This window comes from Panthera leo, chromosome B1 (genome assembly GCF_018350215.1).
Source record: "Panthera leo isolate Ple1 chromosome B1, P.leo_Ple1_pat1.1, whole genome shotgun sequence".
In the NCBI taxonomy this organism is placed as follows: domain Eukaryota; kingdom Metazoa; phylum Chordata; class Mammalia; order Carnivora; family Felidae; genus Panthera; species Panthera leo.
The window spans coordinates 99,536,320-99,555,660 of record NC_056682.1 but is presented as its reverse complement, the minus strand read 5'-3'; the positions used below and the strand labels follow the sequence as shown (position 1 = coordinate 99,555,660).

At 39.6% G+C, this 19,341-nt stretch overlaps 1 protein-coding gene across 3 annotated transcripts in view; it reads right to left on the bottom strand.

The window, feature by feature from the left end:
• The window catches only part of ANKRD50 (ankyrin repeat domain 50), a 60,256-nt gene that overhangs the window by 28,859 nt on the left and 12,056 nt on the right, over positions 1 to 19,341 (bottom strand). The window contains exons 1-2 of one of the 3 annotated variants that reach the window (XM_042935551.1): positions 6,566 to 6,593; positions 1,068 to 2,014 (exon numbers count right to left, since the gene is read on the bottom strand). In XM_042935551.1, coding sequence (XP_042791485.1) covers positions 1,068 to 1,579 — 512 coding nt within the window. In that variant the 5' untranslated portion in view covers positions 1,580 to 2,014; positions 6,566 to 6,593. Of the gene's footprint in view, positions 1 to 1,067; positions 2,015 to 3,522; positions 3,799 to 6,565; positions 6,594 to 19,341 lie in introns of those variants that run through there. The other 2 variants (XM_042935548.1, XM_042935550.1) reach the window with 2 other exon arrangements.

The following is a 19,341-nucleotide window of genomic DNA, read 5'->3' as shown; positions in this document are numbered from 1 at the left end:
CACAGCAATTCAAATCCTACTCAAAAGACTCCTAGAGACACACAGAGAGACAGACACATACAGCCACATATACACACACGTATGCTAACTTCCATCGCACAGTATACCTACATCTTTGGGGAACAAACTTCCACCTGCTAAGAGCTACTTACTGTGTAGAAATAAAAGTATACACAAAATGAGTAATTCAAGCAGCAGTGAGTCAATAGCAAGCACAAAAATAACAATCTGCCTGCTTCTTTTAACAAGCAGAGGGTTGATAGGCAAAAAATTATTTTCAAGGCATCATGTCTTCTTGAATACACTTTGAATCTGCAACAACTCTGAAAAGCAACTTACTCCCCTCCTAGACCACTCCATTTACCAAAGGAAAAATGCTTAATTGAGGTTAGAAAAAAAGGTGTTTTTCATATCACTCACTAAAAGTAGTAAAATTATGTCAGATTTTCATTATTTTATAAATATCATATCATATACTTAAAAGTACTACTTAACTTTTTGTTTTCTCGATAGGGGAATAAATCCCAAACATAGATTTTCTTCAGATTCTCAATGGCCAATGATCTCTTTCAAAAATAACTTGAAGAAAGACTACTATAAGCAAAAAAGATTAGATTCTACGCTGAGAGTTCCTCTAAATTCAGCACCATTTATAATATGCCTTCCCTGAAAATGCAGCCTATTTTCCAAGCAGCTAAATGGTTTTTTCTACCATAAGAAATATCCTTTACCAATTATAGATAATACTAGAAAAATAAATAAGTAAATAAGCAATTGTCCTAAGTTTGAAATAAAAATTAAGTTTCTGTTTCATATTCTGTTACTGAAGAAGTAAAAGAAAAGACATACTTTTAATTCATATCCTGTGCAACATTCAAAGCTTAAATTTTGTTTTCGATACTCAAAGTAACACGTGTATTTACAACTACAGATTATCCCCAAATGCACAGTAGTACAGGTACCCCACAAAATTTAAACAGACAAAAAACTAAAACAAACAAACAAAAAACCTAGAAAACATGTTAATTTTTGCTTAGAAACCAGAATCATGGCATTCTTATTGTTACCTTTTAAATGCTTCAGCTGGGTTCCTTTCACATTCTCCAGGCTGTAACAGGCTTTGGACTGCTGGATCCCTTAGCTTATCCTCATATCCTTGGAGTAGTCCACTGCGGCAGATCTGGGCAACTAGACCTCTAATAAACCCTCCAACACACAAAGTATCAGAGTCCTGGGCTTTGCAGAAATGAAAGGCCAAAGCCTGGCGATGTAAACCTCTCTGCAAGCTCGTAGGTGAACTTGGCCACAACAGCTCAGTACATAGGGCTGTCTTGCCACTGCCAGGCCCTCCTACCAACAACACACCCCAGGCAGCTCCTTTTCCAGAGACAACACTAGCATTATTCCCAGAATTCATTACAAGGGATGGTGTGTTGACAGCACTATTGCAGCAGTTAGTTTTCTCCTGGAGGCAATGCTGAAGCTTGTGGAAAACCCACTCCCTACAGTAAAACTGCTTCCCCTGCAGTAAACTCGTTTGAGCCATTTTGCAGACTTTCTCTTCCCAAGGATTAGTCATAATAGGTTTCTTATCTTCAACATTCGCTAGATCCTGGATACGTCAACACAGGTCTTTACATCCATTAGGACATAACTTGCATATTAAGTTGACTCTGAATGATACAGTAACGAGTTACAGTAAAACTCAACAGCCAGAGATGCCATTTGCCAATCGAATGTGCATGACTTTATTTAGCTCTTTACTCTTGATTATCAGCAGAAAATATATTAGTTTAATTGTTGAACTGGTGGAAAATTGCCTGGTTCCAAAGCGTGGCAATACTTTTCCTAAATCTTGATGGGTCACATAACTCCATGGTTATATCTGGAGTTTATGTGATTGTGGATGTTTCAAGTGTGCAGATGAGACAATACATCTGGAAAACTAAAGATAATGCCCAATCTTTCAATGTGTACCAAATGCTTCTCCAGATTCCAAGTGTTAATTCTGTATCTGAAAATTAGATGCAGAAAAGATGTCCATTACAGTAAATGCCATCAAAGCGATCCCACGTATACAGTTGATAGGTAGCTCTGTATTTCTTGTTGAAGGATAGTCACTCAAAGTACTAGACCTTGCCATTTTCAGGCATCTGGGCAACTGCCAGGGAGGGAACTGTTTTAGATTAGGGTCTTTTATGTGGCAGAAAGGACAGGCCACTGTTAACACATCCTTAATCCAAAGTATTGATAAAATGCCATTTTTTTTGAGAGCTGATTCTTAATGAACCTGTTCACAGGTTCCTAGCTTTAAGATATCTGGGAAATCAACAATTTCTACAAGTAACTCAAATAAAACAAAAATATCTTAGTGCATAATATTATATGTTAAGAGCTTACTTACTTAAAACCTTACAAAAGGATATAATTTGCCAGTTAAAATAATCTCAAAAACCCATATACTTTAAGAAAATCCATATACTTCATCTTCGGCACTTTAAAAAAGTTGGACAATTACCCCCAGAATCATAATTCCACTTTCCTTTCTGTATTTTACTTTCTCTACGGTTATGCTTCCCAAGCAGCTACATTTTAATCCAGTTACCCTGGATTTTTAAAAAAGGCTTTATGCACACACAGTAACATCCTTAATTCTAGCCAAAAAGGTCTTTCCGACAAGCTTGGTAGAACAGCGCCAGTTAAAGGAAGCTCTATTAAATTGCACAGTCCAGCCAGTCAAGGACTCTGTTTACTCGACTAGTCACACTTCTTTGTTGATAGTTTGCAAAATCTAGGGGATGATTACTATGGTTGCGGCTGGATGGGAATGGGTTAAAAAAAAAATAGAGGGGGAGGATGGGAATAATCTTAACACGAATGATAAAGCCAAATACAAGTACAACGTGAATCCTTCCTTCCTCTGCGCCAAAGATAAATGTTTCGGATGGGGGTGAGGAATGGAATCTACTACTGTGGCCGGAGAAAAGGCTGCCGGGGAGAATTCCTTCCGAGACAGAAAAGGGATAAGGAGTAGAATGCTTCAGGGCTGGTGGGTGTTTGCCCACAGTTCCGGCCTCTAGTTTCAGCTGATAGACAAAAGGAACTCCAGGATTCCCAGAGACGGGAACCACCTTCGGTTTGAGCAGCCTCAAGGAGCCACAGGGGGGCCACCTCGGAGAGGCCACGGACGGAGGTGCAGCCTCTACACCGAGGTCTTCCCTTCCAGAAGGCTGGGAACGCCCCAACGCCCCGCCCCGAGATTTTGGGGTGTGTCTTTTGGAGGGGGAGGGGGTGCCCGACGCCCTTGCCAATCCCAGATGAGGGGTCGCCTTCCAGTCGGCGCCCAGTTCTGCGCCCCCACCCCTCGCGCCGTTCCCGCCCCCACCGGACCCACGGCAGAACGAAGGGGACGGAGACTGGAAAGGGTGGGTGGGTGAGTCAGCCTCGAGCCCAGCCACAGCCCCCGAGCTTCCGACCTGAGAAGGGGCCTCGCTTCTAGCGCCGACGCCGCCCCTCGGTTACCTCGGCCCCAGCCGCCGCCGTGGCCGCCGCCGCCGCCGCCGCTGCGGACTCTAAGCCTCAGACACTTGCTCCTCTGAGAATCCGCGGCCGCCAGCGCTCTCGGGACTCCAACTGCAGCCTCCTCCTCCTCCCGGCCTGGGGCACGCTCTCAGCTCCGGATCCTCCTGTTGGCCCCCGGCAACTGCCAGTTCCAGCTGCCCCAGCAGCCTCGGTCGTGCTCCTCCCAACCCCCACCAGCCAACCGCCGCCGCCGCCGCCGTCAGGGCAGTGACTGTCTCAGGCAGCCCGGGACTCGGCCGGCTCCGCCCCGCCCCACTCCGTGGCCCCGCCCTCCAGCCCAGGCCCCGCCCCCACCCGACCGCTCGGCCTTTCTTCGCCCGCAGGCTCCTCCCCTTACTCCTCCCCTCCCCCTGCGCGCCGGCCCATCGCCGCCGGTGCCTGGGCGTGTGCGGGCGCCTGGACCCGCTGCCCGCCTCGCGGGGGAACCTTACTGGGGGTGGCTTTCGGGCCCCGCCTTTGTGGGGGGAGGAGAAATGGGCGGGGGCTGCGTTCTCACGTCCCCGAGCTCACGCGAGTCGCTGCCCCCACCCACCCCGTCACCACTCGGCCCCGAGCCTTTCTTTGTCTTTCAGGCCGAGGACTCGCTGGCTTTGGGGGCCATATCCGCTCCTACGAAGGGCAGTTGAGCTGGGAGAGTTGCCCCTTGCCGCCTTCTTAACCCTCTTGTTCCAAAGACCACTCCAGACCCGTCCTATTCTTCAGTCGTCTGGGTTCCCTTTCAATCCATTAAATTCCGGTGATGCTTTTACTTTCTCAGCCTGAGACTGAGAGAAGCAAGGAAAGGACTGGGAAGAATATTGTAAGAATAAAAAATAGTGGGGCTGTAGCGCGACATTCCCATCGGCCTCATGAAAAGGACGTGGCCTCCACCAGGTGGAGGTTGAAAGCAGTCATGAATCGGTCTCAGGCTCCTGCCCTTCTGGACACTTGGATGACCCGCAGAGGCCACTCTAAGGGAAAGAGTCCATGGTCGAGGTCAGACTGTAGAATCAGATAAACTGTCCTAGAGGGCCTGACTACAGGCAGTTACTGTTGAACAAGACAGGCCAGTTGTTTGCACTCACTTGGACCTGGGTTATTTAGATTCCAGGTTTCTGCTGGGAAGGTAAATGTACTGTCATCTGACAGAGTAGAAAATGTGCTATCTTTATTATTTTATTATTTATGCTAAAGCCATGAGTTCTCCATCTCCCGTTCTCCATTAATTTCAATGTTTATTTCCCAAATGTTAAACCAGCCTCCCATCTGGTTTTTCTGGAATTGCCAAATACAGCTATCCCACTTAACTAGAAAAGCGTATAACCAAATAGATTGTACTTGTGCTTACCCTTCCGTTCTGTTTATTACTGGCCTATCCATGGCATTTGAAGCTTGTTTATCTTAACATTTAGTTCATTCTTTTGTGACTTCTGAGATTCTTTTCCAAAACACAAGCAAAAAAGGCGGAAGATATAAATTCTCCAGAATTAGATTAAAATTGATTTTTTTTAAAAAACTACAAGTTTGATTTACATTTGCTTAAGCAATTTTAATTACCACTTAGCTTGTTTGCCATGCAGCTTTATAGTCATTGACTCCTTCAATGACATTTCATGGCTGTAATATTATATGCTTAGAGAAAAAATTTAAATAAGTATGTACATTAAACTATCATTTCCATTAAGCTATTTGCTAATACAATAATTAAAATAATTTCTGCCCAATAGAGAAGTTACAGAAACTTAGTTTAGTGGGCCTACTTTTTTTATGATAACTAACCATCTCAGAATGCTGGTTGAAATAGCATCAGCGATAACTGAGCTTTAATTAACCTTCAGACTCATTTAGAATTTTTTTGCTTTAAAGTTTATTTCACATTACACTTTTATGGCTTTTGGCTTTTCCTAATAGAAAAATTTCTGAAGAGCAGGGTCTTTGCCCTACACAGCCTTGCATTCCCAGCACTTAGCAAGGTTCCCTACATGTGAAGCCTGTCTGTTCTTTCATTCTGACAATTACTTATTTATAGCATTCCAATGTACCTGGCATTATGCTGTGCTTAGTGGTAGGTTATACACAATTGTGGCAGGATGAACACAGTTTCTTAAAGTCTGGGGGTGTCGTTGAAGGGCAAAGGAAACTTGGGTTTACTTTAGCCTTCCTTTCTTTTCAGAATATCCATTTATCTCCCCAATTTTTGATATGAAGCAATGATGTTTTCTGTTTCTTCCACCTCCTCTAGACCATATTTCTGCCTTCAAATCTCTCTCACCAAAATCCTGAAATCTCCATTTTTTGGGAAAAAAACACATATGCATGTATATTAGACATGTATTTAGACATATATTAGACACGTGTACATGTATATATCTAACATGTGTCAGAGAATCCCAAGCAGGATTTGGGATTTGTCAGTGCAGAGGCTGACCTGGAGCTTGATCTCACAAACTGAGAGATCATGACCTGAACCAAAGCAAGTGTTGGACACTTAACCAACTGAGCTACCCAGGCACCCCAATGACTTTTTTTTTAAATTTTCTCTGTAAGTGCTGAGGTACCTAGTAAGTTCAAAGCAAACTCTAATAAATAAAATATATTCTCAATTTAAAAATCTTTATGTTGAAATGTGCAAAGTTTTCAACCCAAATCTTTTCACAGGTGTGTTCTCTTTTTAACCTCACTCAAAGTAACATCATTCCACAAACATTTTTATAAGACAAAGCTCATCATGTACATTCTCTTTATGTGTATTTTGATAGTTTCAACTAGATTTAGATACTGCAAAATTATAGGTCTTCTCATTTTTTGATTTATTTTGATTTACTTGTTTTGAGAGAGAGCGAGAGAGAGAGTGTGTGCACACGTGCCTGGGGGAGGGGCAGAGAGAGAGGGAGAGAGAGAATCCCAAGCAGTCTCTGTGCTATCAGCGTGGAGCCCAATTCTGGCTCAATCTCATGAACTGAGAGATCACGACCTGGGCCCAAATCAAGAGTGGGATACTTACCTGACTGAGCCCTCCAGGGTGCCCCAAGGTCTTCTCAGTTTTGATCCACTGGATACAAAATAGAATTTTATTCAGTCAAAAACAGAAGGTCTATGAAAATATTCTCACAAGTTGATTGAGGTGTTCCAAAGCACAATTATAAATTTGGAAACTGGGTCTTTGATAATATCTGTAATCTGTCTCTCTCTCTCTCTCTTTTTTTTTTTTTTTAACATTTACTCATTTTTGAGAGACAGAGCCAGAGCAGGGGAGGGGCAGAGAGAGGGAGACACAGAATCTGAAGCAGACTCCAGGCTCTGAGCTGTCAGCACAGAGCCCGGCATGGGGCTCGAACTCACGAACATGAGATCATGACCTAAGCTGAAGTCGGATGCTTAACTGACTGAGCCACCCAGATACCTCTGTGCTCTTCGGTTCCTTCTTTGATTGGTAGAAGTATATTTCAACATCCTCCTATTTGCAACTTTTGTTTTCAATAATTAACAATATCTAGAAGTTGCAAAAGTCTAATATTTTAATTTTAGAGTTATGATGATTTTAAATGAAATGCTATGAATATTCAAAAGATTAGTTTTAGTCCTCTAGTTTAACTAATGTAGGTCATTCAGATTTGTTGACAAAGTAATTCTTTAAATAAACATCGCTGGCGATCTTCAGACAATGCCACCAATTTAAAGAACTCTGTTTACTGCCCCAAACATTGAGCTTATTTGCTATATGCCGTACTACAGAGTAACTCAGTCTCTATTTCACATATTTCAGCTCTACCTTACCTTTAGTTTTCCACATTTACCACTGATTCTCACAAGTGGCAGCCTGGTGAGTTCATGCATGTCAAAGCAGCAGCCGCAGCAGGCCAGAGCACATCTGACTGGTGTACCAAAATGCCTGGTAGGATCAGCAAGCTTGAAAGTTTCTCTATTACAAAGACCAAGAGTTGGCTGTACCTAGCCTCCCATATCAAACTATTTTTTTCCCCCATCTGGTATCCTGCACACTATCCTTGAAAGGAAGGGGTTAGTTCCGTTGCATCAGGAAAGAGTCCGGAAAAGAGTTATTGCTGGCAGTCTTTCAAATTTTACCACAAATTTAAAGAACTCTGTCCACTGCTAATAATGTATCTCACGCACTATGAAACAAGACCGTAGCAGAAGTTGCAAATAAATATGAAGGTCTACCAAACCTCACCCAGACTATTTTAATAGTACTGCTAATAACAGTGCTTTGTTTACACAAATATGCACAAGTTACGTTACTTAAAATGGACCTGATGTGGCCCTGGACTATAGAAGTCTTTGACATAGTAAGCATAATGATAGGAATATCCAGCTGGGGCTGTCTGCTTAAATACTCTTTAAAAGAATGCTTATTTAAGCTTTACGTTTTAAAATTACTGTTGCCAGCTGTATTTGTTTCTGTTGTGGAAAACAAGCCTAAAAATAGTTTTTGCTTGTAAGATTTGTAAGGTATAGTCCTTTCCTTCAAGCGATTAAACAAACTCCAAAATAAGATATATTTTGCAGATTTACAAGCTAACTGGAGTAAAAACTCATTAGCTGTGGTTACTGAGTAGCTGGCTACAATGCTCTACCTTATCCTACAAGCTCCTAGATAGAGCAGAAAACTCTTGGTAGACCCTAAAATTATGCCTATAGTACACGTGATAGTATGAATCTGAAGTTCATACCCTTGTCCACCTCCCAAAGACAGCAAGGAGCTTAAAGAAACAAACTATAATTTTCTAAAATATGTTCCTCCCTTGGATTCTCATAACTGCTTTATCCTACCTTTAATTTTAAAGGCTTATACATAGTTTAAATGCCTAGGTCCAACCACAAAGTCACTATCACCCTTTTATCAAATCTCTTATCCTGATAAAGGTCATTTGTGTATTCTCTGAACCACATTTTAAATATCTGAAACAGCTGAAACTGACTTAGTAATAAGTTATATTCCCGACTTTTGTGTCATATGTGAAAATGGCAATAATTACATATAATAATTTTGAAATAATGCAAAATGCCATTGGTCAAGATGGACCTCCCTAATTTTATTATGTCTATGTACTATGAATTCTTTGATAAAATTTCAGTGAAATATGAGAATTAATGTCTTCATTTGGTGCACACAATTTGTCAACTTGATAGGTCCCCAGGTAAATGAGAGATATTATTTTATTTATTGTCCTTAATCTCTCCGCTTTTCTAGAAACCATACCTTATTTTGCCTTTTTCCAAGACTCTGTTATTTGCTACACCAGTTTACTTTGGCATCAGCAACCTCTGAGAGGTAGGTTGTATCAATTTGGAGGACTAATACTAGAAAGCATAAAAATAAACTGAAGGAAGAGTCTGTGGGAGTAACTCATCCTAGAAAACATTTTCCTAAGGTCACAAAGGCTCCTGTGAATCCCACACTTCTCATCCCACACAAGTTGCCAGGGAACTCATTTATATTTTGCTGTAGTGGTGGAGGCAGGGAGAGTCGTGTAAAATAGTAGTGTCAAGAGGCCTGTGGCAGGGTGGTTAATTACCCAGAAAGTTTGTTTTGTTTTTTTCTCCATTAGGCTAGATGGTAAATGACCTCCATGAGGTAACTCATAATTTCCTTACTAGTCAGTTTTATCTACATGCCCATATTTCTTATTAGCACACTTCAGTTTAGCCTAATATGTGATCATTCCTTTAGATCATTCCTTTTATTTTCACATAATTTTGAATAAGCCTCCTCTATTTTTGAAAATTCATCTGATGGAAAAACGTGACCAACATCCCAAGTCTAGAACTGAATTGGTTGAAGAGCACCCAAATAACAAGTCTTTTAACTATGAAACACAACATCCTGTCAGAGATGATTGGTAAACTAGAAACTACCACCCCAAGAGTATTTTCTAAAAGACACATCTATAGATTTCCACACCGGAAAAAGGAAGCAACATTTTTATGCTTTCCTTTTAGCTATTCATGATACATATCCTAGGTAGCCTCCAAAAATGCCCTCAAGGAACCATGCTTACTGGACTCTCCACCCTTAAGTAGTTGCCTCACATTGTATCTGGTTTGGCCCGCGACTTGCATTAACCAATGTAATGAGGCAGTAGTGACACTATACCCTCTGCTGACCTAGATGTGAAGCGGACTGGCAGCTTCTGTGTCGTGCCTTGGAATGGTCACCTTTGGGAACCGCCATTCAAGAAGTCTGGCTCCCCTGCTGAAGAGACCATGTGGAGATACCACACCAGGAGGCAACACGGAAAGGCCTTGAGATCCTCTGGAAAATCAGAGAGGCCCAGCCAGCCCATCATCCTGCTTGGGCCTTCTGATGACTCTAGCCACAGCCGTCGTTTACTATGACTCATGAAGGACCCTGTGTAGGCCCATTGCAAGATTTATCCAGCTGAGCCCAGTGGAACTGCAGACTATAAGAGGTATCAACCTGATTGCTATTTTACACGTCTAAATTCTGGAGTGGTTTGTTATATAATGATCAGTAAGTAAAACACTATATGATAGAAATGAATCTAGTATTCCACAAATACTGCATATGATTTCTCCTGTCCCTCTCTTCATCTAGTCTCTCGGGCAATTTAAATAACTCTGGGGAACTGAAACAACACACTTTCATTTATACCATCCTACTTTTCTGTGGTGTATTCACCATCCATTTGAGAACTAATTAGAAAAATGAGACAGAAGTTAAGTAAACTTTTAAGATCATTGGACCGAATGATAATTTATATTTATTTACAAGTGTCTTTTCTCTCCATTGCATATTTCTTATCACATTAGAAACTTCCATTCAATAAGAATGTCTCTGACTCTAGCCTATCGGATAGCCATATGACATTTCCAAATATATAAAAACATCAGGTTCTAGCATAATACTTCATAAGAAATGAGATTTAGAAGATGCCCTCTCAATTTACCTCTAAAGTTTTACTTTCCACTAGGATGGTATGTTGGGAAAGGCAGGGAAAATTTAAATATGAAGTACGTTATTGCAATAATGTTGATTTAAATTCTGAGTGTTTGTAGCTAATTCAAAATTTAAAAGGAAAAAGGTTTTTTTGTTTAGCTTTAACTTTAAATAAGGGCTTTTGTTTAATTTGTTTCTTTTTTCATAGAGGATTCTATATTTGCTAAGAACGTATTATTAAGAAACATATACAAAAAATATAGATCTAAATTTTGGATGATTCAGGTGAACTAGCTCATTGATAACTTATTCCAAATTTCATTTTTTGAAATAATTTTTTTAAATATTTATTTACTTTTTGAGAGAGAGAGACAGCACACAAGTGAGTGAGGGGCAGAGAGAGGGAGACACAGAATCTGAAGCAGGCTCTAGGCTCTGTGCTGACATCACAGGGCTTGAACCCACAAACCATGAGATCATGACCTGAGCTGAAGTGGGATGCTTAACCAACTGAGCCACTCAAACACCCCTTCAAATTTCATTTTTTTCACTGGAGTATTTAACATGGAGGTAAACTAGTTTACCCAAGGATCATGTCTTTATGTGAGTGTTTCATCAAATTTATTGTTGCAATCACAGAAATATAAAACTAAATATTTTCAATCAAATCAGATAAATTAAGACCCCAGAAGAGATGGGAAGGAAAGCTACCAATGTCACATTTGGAGAGGTACACTCTGAAAAGGAGAAATAATTCTTTTTTCTAAGAGATCACATGGAAGAAAAAAAGGGAATATAGTTTGGGAAATTTTGAGAGGGAAGGTATTTGAGAAACAGCATCATCTGCAAGGGAGAATCATCTTGGAACATTAGGAGGTTTGCAACTTTAAAAAAGTGTAATTTTGGTGCTGCATAGGCTGTGTGCTGCCCCACTGCAGATGACACCATTCAGATAGACTGTCATGTGCTTCATGTAAACCAGAGTGCACCAAGGAGCTAGTGCAGTTAGAGATCGTATTTGAGCTTCTGTAACAAAACCCACATCCAATGGTTGGACACATAAGGGCTTATTTCTCTTGTGTAATAGAAGCCTGGATGGATGGCGTGGCTTATACAGTAGATTTAGAGTGCCATCAGGAATCACCCTTCTATCTTTCTCTTCTTTCTCTTTTGCTATCCTAAGTGCATGTGACATTTTCATGGTCACATCATAGCAGGATGACCAAAATGTTCTGGCTTTAAAACTGAGAGTTACACATCTAAGAAAACTCCTTAGTCTCAAGTAAACCAGTTGGTCCCCCTACATGGTCTCAACATGGCATTCTACCTCCAGCTTTTCATGTTCACCTCATGTCTTTCTTCTATCTTGGAGACAGGAAGAAGATAAGGAGGAAGTAGAGAATAGGGGGTACACAGAAAAGTAAAAGTTTTCCAGTAATTCTCAGCACACATCTAATTTACCAGAACTGCACAAGGTAAGCTAGGAAATAGATTATATTAGCTAGACACATTGCTACCCGAAAAAATCAGGGTTCTACTGTAGGAAGAAATACAGAAAGTTCATTAGGAAGACAAAGCAGGATGTGCATAATTTTGTGACTTTCTTTAGGAATGCTCAGCGTCCCAGCGACAAAAATAGAGAAGGTAAAGGAGGAAGGCAAACCAGGGCTGGAGATTGTCAAAGAAAGAATTTCAGAAGGGTATGGAAATACTTTATTTCAGGATATGCATATCATTATTAAAATGGCTCATCATGCAATGCATACTGAGGAAAAAGTGTCACCTACAAAGAAAATTGATAGAAGGACTAGAAGTTTAGAATAAAATGTTAAAATTCCTTCTAAATCCTGGGGAGAAAGCCTTATGAGAAAGTCAATGATTTATTTTATTTTATTGGTGTCAGATTATTTTCCCTCAACTTGATATTCACCAAGTAGTTCTGTTTTGTTTAACATTCTAAACTTTAGGGGGACGTTTTTATTTAAATTTGTCTTAAAATTATCAAACTTCTGTCACACAATAATAAATCAATAAAGTCATTGACAATGAAAATCTAATAGAAGACCAGGTGGTAAGTTAACTGAAGGATTAAAAAACATTTTAATGAAAATGCGTGTGCAAAACTAAGCTATGTATTTTAATGTCACATAACAGTTGAATAAATCATGGGCTGAAAATCAACACCATGTATCTTTAAATCATAAGTGACAACTGAATTGCGATCACCTTCTGCTTAGATTAGACCACATTTAAATTCATATCATATGCATTCAGACTGGAAGTAAACAGGGCAAAGAATATAGAATAGGTGATATAGATACATAACCACTTTTGAGGCAAGACTTAGTGAACATAAAATGATCGATTTCTTGGAGGGAGACTCCTTCCCCATGATAGCTTTGAAAAGCTCAAATTGGAAATTATACATTTTTGCATAGAGAGGGTCAGGAAATTCCACTGACAGTATTTCAAGGGGGATGAAGAGAAATAAGGAGATAAGCTTACAAGGCAGCTAAATAAAGTAACTGCCAGTCTAAGAGCAATAGTTGCATCCTGGTTTGTAGTCTGCTAAGATAGAGAATTCTTGTGCTATATACAGCACACGATTTCCCAGATTTGGGCTCTATTTCCTACAATGGTATAGATCAATTTTACCCCCAAAGGATTCCTTAATTCTCCAAGCCAATGAGGAAAAATCAAGGGAAAGGAAAATTCAGAAGAATAATAGGGCAGAGCCAATATTACCTGCAAAACGGCTGCCTAACCCAGAGAAATTGAATACGGATTTAGGCCCATGAGCTCTTGTATTGACAAAATGATCCTGGAAATGTTGACACCTCAAACAAAAAACCAAAAAAACAAAAAAACAAAAAAACCATTTATATATCATTTTTATTTAATAAAATTATTACAAAAGTATTTTTAAAATTACAAAAACCTTGTAAAAGAACACATTTTTTTCTGAAAATCAATATTGCCTCCTTTTGAGATTGGAAGAAAGATACCATTAAAACATTGATAAAGAGTCTCCTTTTTTGACACATTTGTCAAAAGTAGCAAAGGAAAAAGTATTTGAAAGTAAACTTACTTTCTGCTTCTAATCCAGCTTTTTGAGGTATATTAGATTTTTGGTGAATCAGTTATCTGTTGTTACATCACATACCATAACCTAAAGTTTGGTGGTTTAAAACAACACTGAATTATTATTTTTCACATTTTGTGGCTTGACTAGGTGGTTCTGCTGGTCTTACCTAGGAACCCTCATATAGCTGTATTCAGCTGGCTTCACTCCCATGTTTGGGTCACCAGCTGGGTCGGCTGCAAAGAATGAGGTGGCTGGGCCTTCTTCTGATGGCTTTTTCACAGCAAGGTGGTCTCAGAGTTCCATGAGAGCTAAGGCAGTATCTGGAGAATCCCTTGAGGCCTTTGTCTGGAACTCACACTATGTCACTTCTGCCATGTTTTATAGGTCAAAGCAATTCCGAGGACAGACCAGTTTCAAGGGGTGGAAAAACAGACAGACTTCACCTTTTGATAGGTGAATATTATCGCTATGATTTTTAAGTACTACAAATAGAAAACTTGAGAATTTGACAAATAATTTAACTCTCCACCAGGAAAAAAAAAAAAAGGCAAATGTATGCAAAGTCTGTGTTAATTTTAAAGCAATAATGCCCTTCTATGTGATGGGAGTTCAGGTTAAGAGTCCCTGATTTAAATAGCTCTCCCTTGGAGCACCTGAGTGGCTCAGTCGGTTAAGCATCCAACTTCCACTCACGTCATGATCTCATGGTTCAGGAGTTTGAGCCCCGCGTTGGGCTCTATGCTGACAGCCCAGAGCCTGGAGCCCACTTCAGATTCTGTCTCCCTCTCTCTGCCCCTCCACAGCTTGCGCTCTGTCTCTCGCAGTGTTTCAAAAATAAATAAACATTTAAAAAATAAATAGCTCTCCCTAAATTCAATGTGCAACTTAACATGAATAAACAAGAATACAGTCAAAAGGATTTGTGAAAGGTTAAAGAAAAAATACAGCCATCTGCACTGACATTTTTCTCAGTTTTATATATCCTGTGTCAAAAATTATGTTTTTACTTAACAGGACTTTGAAGAGTTAAGGCACAAAAAACTTACATCATAGTTGAGTAGTGACTGATAATTTACTTCACTTTGAATGAAATTATTACTTATATAAATTAATACATAACAAAAGACAATATTCTGTTTTCTAGTTCTTTAAAAATTTCTGATTTTAATCAACTTGTCACTCTATCTGCAATTAAATTCTTTTAATTTAAGGAGGTTAAAAGCAATCTATTTTTATCTTCTTTAGTTACTGGTGGTTGAAGGATCTTCTCTAAACAGGGAAGTGAAGTAGAGTTTTTGCATAATTTTAGTTAATAATTAAAAAATTAACTAGTGCATGTTGGGGTTTATATCAACACGAACACGTCTCAAAAATAACTTCCCATGTAATAACTGACATTAGTAATATATTCTGAAGACATAGTTTGTATTTAATACAATCTGTGTGATATGAACAAGTATTATAACACATGGTAGTTTAATTTGGCTAAATCCCAATTAAAATAAAGAATATTTTATTACTTGTATTAATATACATCTACTATTTGCTTGTAGAAGAATTTTAAAATGTCACATAAGTAAGTGCCTGGCATTTCAGCCTATAATCTGTAATTGATAAGATAAAAGCAAGACTTTCAGATTAGGTACACAGGTTACATAAAGGAAACTCTCATATGGTTCCTGCAATTTGAGAGGAACAGTGTGCTGCCGTTTGATAACAAGAGGTAGAAGCTGGAAAGAGGAAAATACCTTAATCAAGATATGCTCTCAGACCACGGCAGCAAAAATTAATGAAAAGTTCATGGTGGGGAGTTCATATTAAAACCAAAGTCCACAAATTACATGCTAAATAGAAATGAAAAATCTATAGTTCAAGCCTCACAGTTGGACTAAACCCAACTATAAGTGATGATTTTCAGGTAAAATCTTTTTTCTTTTGGATACAAAGAGATCTGAAGTGTGAGAAGGATTGTGGACTTTGAAGACGGAGGGAGGGAGCAACGCGCAAGGACTGGATGGTGGCTCTTAGTCCTACGGCTGCAAGGAAAAAAAATTCTGCTGATAGAAAGAATGAACCTGGAAGAAGAACTTGAATTCCAGATGAAAATGCAGCCAGTTGACACCTTTATTTAAGCTTTAAATACTTGAAACTCACTCAATGCTGCCTGGACTTCTCAAGTGCCATATGAAGTGACATATTCTGTGTCATATTCTTCTGTGACATATTAAGGGTATGTTGTTTCAAGCTGCTAAATTTGTGATAATTTTGTAGCAAGAGAAAACCAGTGCAGGTTTTGGTACCTATGGTGCCCCTAGGGCAAATACTCACAAATGTAGAAGGGATTTTGGAATCAGGTAATGAACCGAGGTTGAGGAACATGATAAAAAAAGCCTAGACTGCTTTGAGAATACCGTTAGTAGAAATATGGACACTAAAAATGCTGCTGGTGAGGGCTTAGCAAGAACTGAGGAACTTGCTACTGAACAGTGGAGAGAGATCCTTGCTACATAGTAGTGGGAAGTTTAGAAAAGTTGTTCTCTGGGGCACCTGGGTGGCTCAGTCTGTTGAGCCCTGACTTCAGTTCAGGTCATGATCTCACGGTTCATGAGTTTGAGCCCCAAATCAGGCTCTCTGCTGTTAGCTCAGAGCCCACTTTGGATCTTCTGTCCCTCCCCTGCTCGCACTCTCTCTCTCTTTCAAAAATGAATAAACATTAAAAAAAAAAAGTTGGGGCGCCTGGGTGGCTTAGTCAGTTAAGTGTCCGACTTCAGCTCAGGTCACGATCTCGCAGTCCCTGAGTTTGAGCCCCGCGTTAGGCTCTGGGCTGATGGCTCAGAGCCTGGAGACTGCTTCCGATTCTGTGTCTCCCTCTCTCTCTGTCCCTCCCCCGTTCATGCTCTGTCTCTCTCTGTCTCAAAAATAAATAAACGTTACAAAAAATAAAAATAAAAATAAAAATAAAAATAAAAATAAAAATAAAAGTTGTTTCTTGCCGTTATATAGAAAGCAGAAATTTGTAAATCATAAACTTGGGTATTGAGTTGAGGAGATCTCTAAGTAAAGTGTGGAAGGTGAGGCCTGATTCCTTCTTTCTCCTTATAATAAAAGAAAGGAGAAAGAAATTGAAGCAAGAACTGTTAACTAAAAAGGAATCAGGGCATGCTGATTTGGGAAATTCTCAGCCTACAGAGATGGCAAAAAGATCCTAAAATTAAGAGATTACCCCTGAAAGTGTAGCACAGCGTAAAAGGTGTGGGTGTGTGTTTACGACATTTTGCTACCACCCTAGAAAGATCAAAAGGTCAGAGTGCTCAATCACCAGAGATTAAAGGTGTGCCTCATAGATCTCAATCAGACTTGAAGGCCTAAGAAGCTTATTAGCAGTGTCCCTTAGCCATCCTAGCTCAAACCAAAAAATAGAAAAGGAATTATCTCAGAAAGAAAAAAAAAAAAAAGATCAGTGAGAGAGCCTTTTCTCTGGTGGAGCAACCCCTCCAGAAATCCACATCAACCCACAAGGTACTTGGGAATATTTTATCAGCGGGAGCACCACCAGCTGGGATCGAAAGAGACAGAAAGAATATGAAATAAACGGAGACTCTCAGCATTCCCAAATTCTCTTGGCCGGAAGCTGGTTCTGATGATACAAGTCAGCTACAAACAGGATCTACCTTTCATTAAGAAAGGAAGGATGACTCAGAGCTAAGATCCCAGAAGGCAGAGGTGAAAGCCCCAGAGTATATTCTTAAGCCTTGAAATCTAATGGGGCCTTCTCAGCTGGATTTAAAAAAGACTCCATTTTCCTAATTTTTGGGCCAGAATGTTTGTAACCACATTCGTTTTCTATTGCTGTGTAACAAATTATCACAAAGGTAGTAACTTAAAACAACACAAATTTATTCTTTCAGTTCTCTAAGTCAGAATTTATAATGGCTTATCTGGCTTCTCAGAATCTCACAAAGACAAAGTCAAGATCTCAGCCAGGCGGGACTCTTCTATTCAGGTTCTGAGGAAGAGTCTGCCTTTAAGCTCATTCAGGTTAATGGCCGAATTCAGTTCCATGTAGTTCCCCATTTGCTTGCTGGCTATCAGCTGGGGTCCAGTCTTATCTCCTACAGATTGCCTACGTTTCTTTGCACATGAAGAAAGGCCCCCGTCTTTGGGGACAGCAAAAGCCCATTGAATCCTCCTTGTGCTTTGAATATGTCTGATTTTCTCTTCTTCATTTCAAACTTTGCTCTGGTATTTGAGTGTATGAACCCATTTTAATTGTAAGCAATGAGAAGCCCTCAGTACTTTAGCCGTACACATAAAATGTGTCCTCTCAGTTAAAGTCAGAATCACAAGCCAGTGTTTCTGATGGACCCTCCCTTTGATTTTCTAAGTGTCCCTTTCTATAGACACACCCTCTCTACACCACCAAGAATGAATGTTATCTGAAGAATATTGATGAAATAAAATGACAAATAGTAAACAGTACTCTATTTCATTGGCCATTGGGATAAAGCTTTAATGGATTCTGAGAGAACAAGGCCTATCAGAAGAGTAACCTAAAAATCCAGACATCAGGTTTCTGATTCTAATCTTGAGCAAATCAATTAAGTTATTGCATTCACTTTTCGTCATAAGTTTTTTTTCATAATAAAAGCTTTAAAAATACTAAACAAATGCGAAGCAATGTGTTCATATTAGTTATTATTTCTGTGGCACTGCTGCTATTTCTGTAGTTGTCTCTGATATGATCGTCTCTTCCACATTTTTAAAGAGACATCTGGCTCCTGCATCTCTCTCTTTCACGATTACTCTACTTGTATTCTCTGTCCCGGCCATGCATATTGAATAGACACTGCCTGAAATTCCCTAGACATGTTCTTTGTTCTCTTGTGCCTCCTGACCTTTTTACTCTCAACTAACTTGCAATGTTATTTGTCATGTTTTTTTCCTCTGCACTTTTCATCCTTTAGAAATGAGATCTCTAAACCTCTAATGCTTTACTTAATATATTTAGGTGCCCTTCCACATGTCTTTTATAGACTGAATTGTGTCCCCTCCAACATTCATATGTTGAAGCCTTCATCCTCAATGTTGGAGGTGGGTCCTTTAAGGAAGTAATTAAAATTAAATGAGGTCATAAGGGTGAAACCTTAATCCCATAGTATTGGTGTCTTTATAAGACAAGAAAGGGACGCATACAAACAGAAGAAAGGCCAGGTAAAGACACAATGAGAAGGTAGTCATCCTCAAGCCAAGGAGAGCCATCTCACCTGAAACCAACACTGCCAGCACCTTTATCTTGGACGTCCAGCCTCTAGAACTGTGAAAGAATAAGTTTTTGTTGTTTAAGTCATCCAAGCTGTGGTGTTCTGTTAAAGTAGCCCTAACAGGGTGATACAGTGCCTTTGTAGCTCCCTGTGCAGACCCCATCAGTTGTTGTTGTTGTTTTTCCTAGTAGTAAAACCAAAAGTGAACAATAACCATGATACCTACTTATAAACACAACTAGAAATATGAAGGCTGAATTGTGGGCTGTGTCCTTAACTTCAAACTTCCAGAAATATTAGGCCAAGTTTAATGTGTCCAATGTCTTACCTTCCATTTTCTCTGAAACTTCTTGTCATTTAGCTTTTACCTGCCAACTCTGCCAAAATTGGTTTTCAGTTATGTCATTAATGACCTTCTAATGAGCCATTCCTCACTCCCCATTAATCAATCTCACCGTGTTGAAACAACACTGTTAAGTTGCCCTTATTTCCAAGTCATGTTTCTGTTGTTTTTC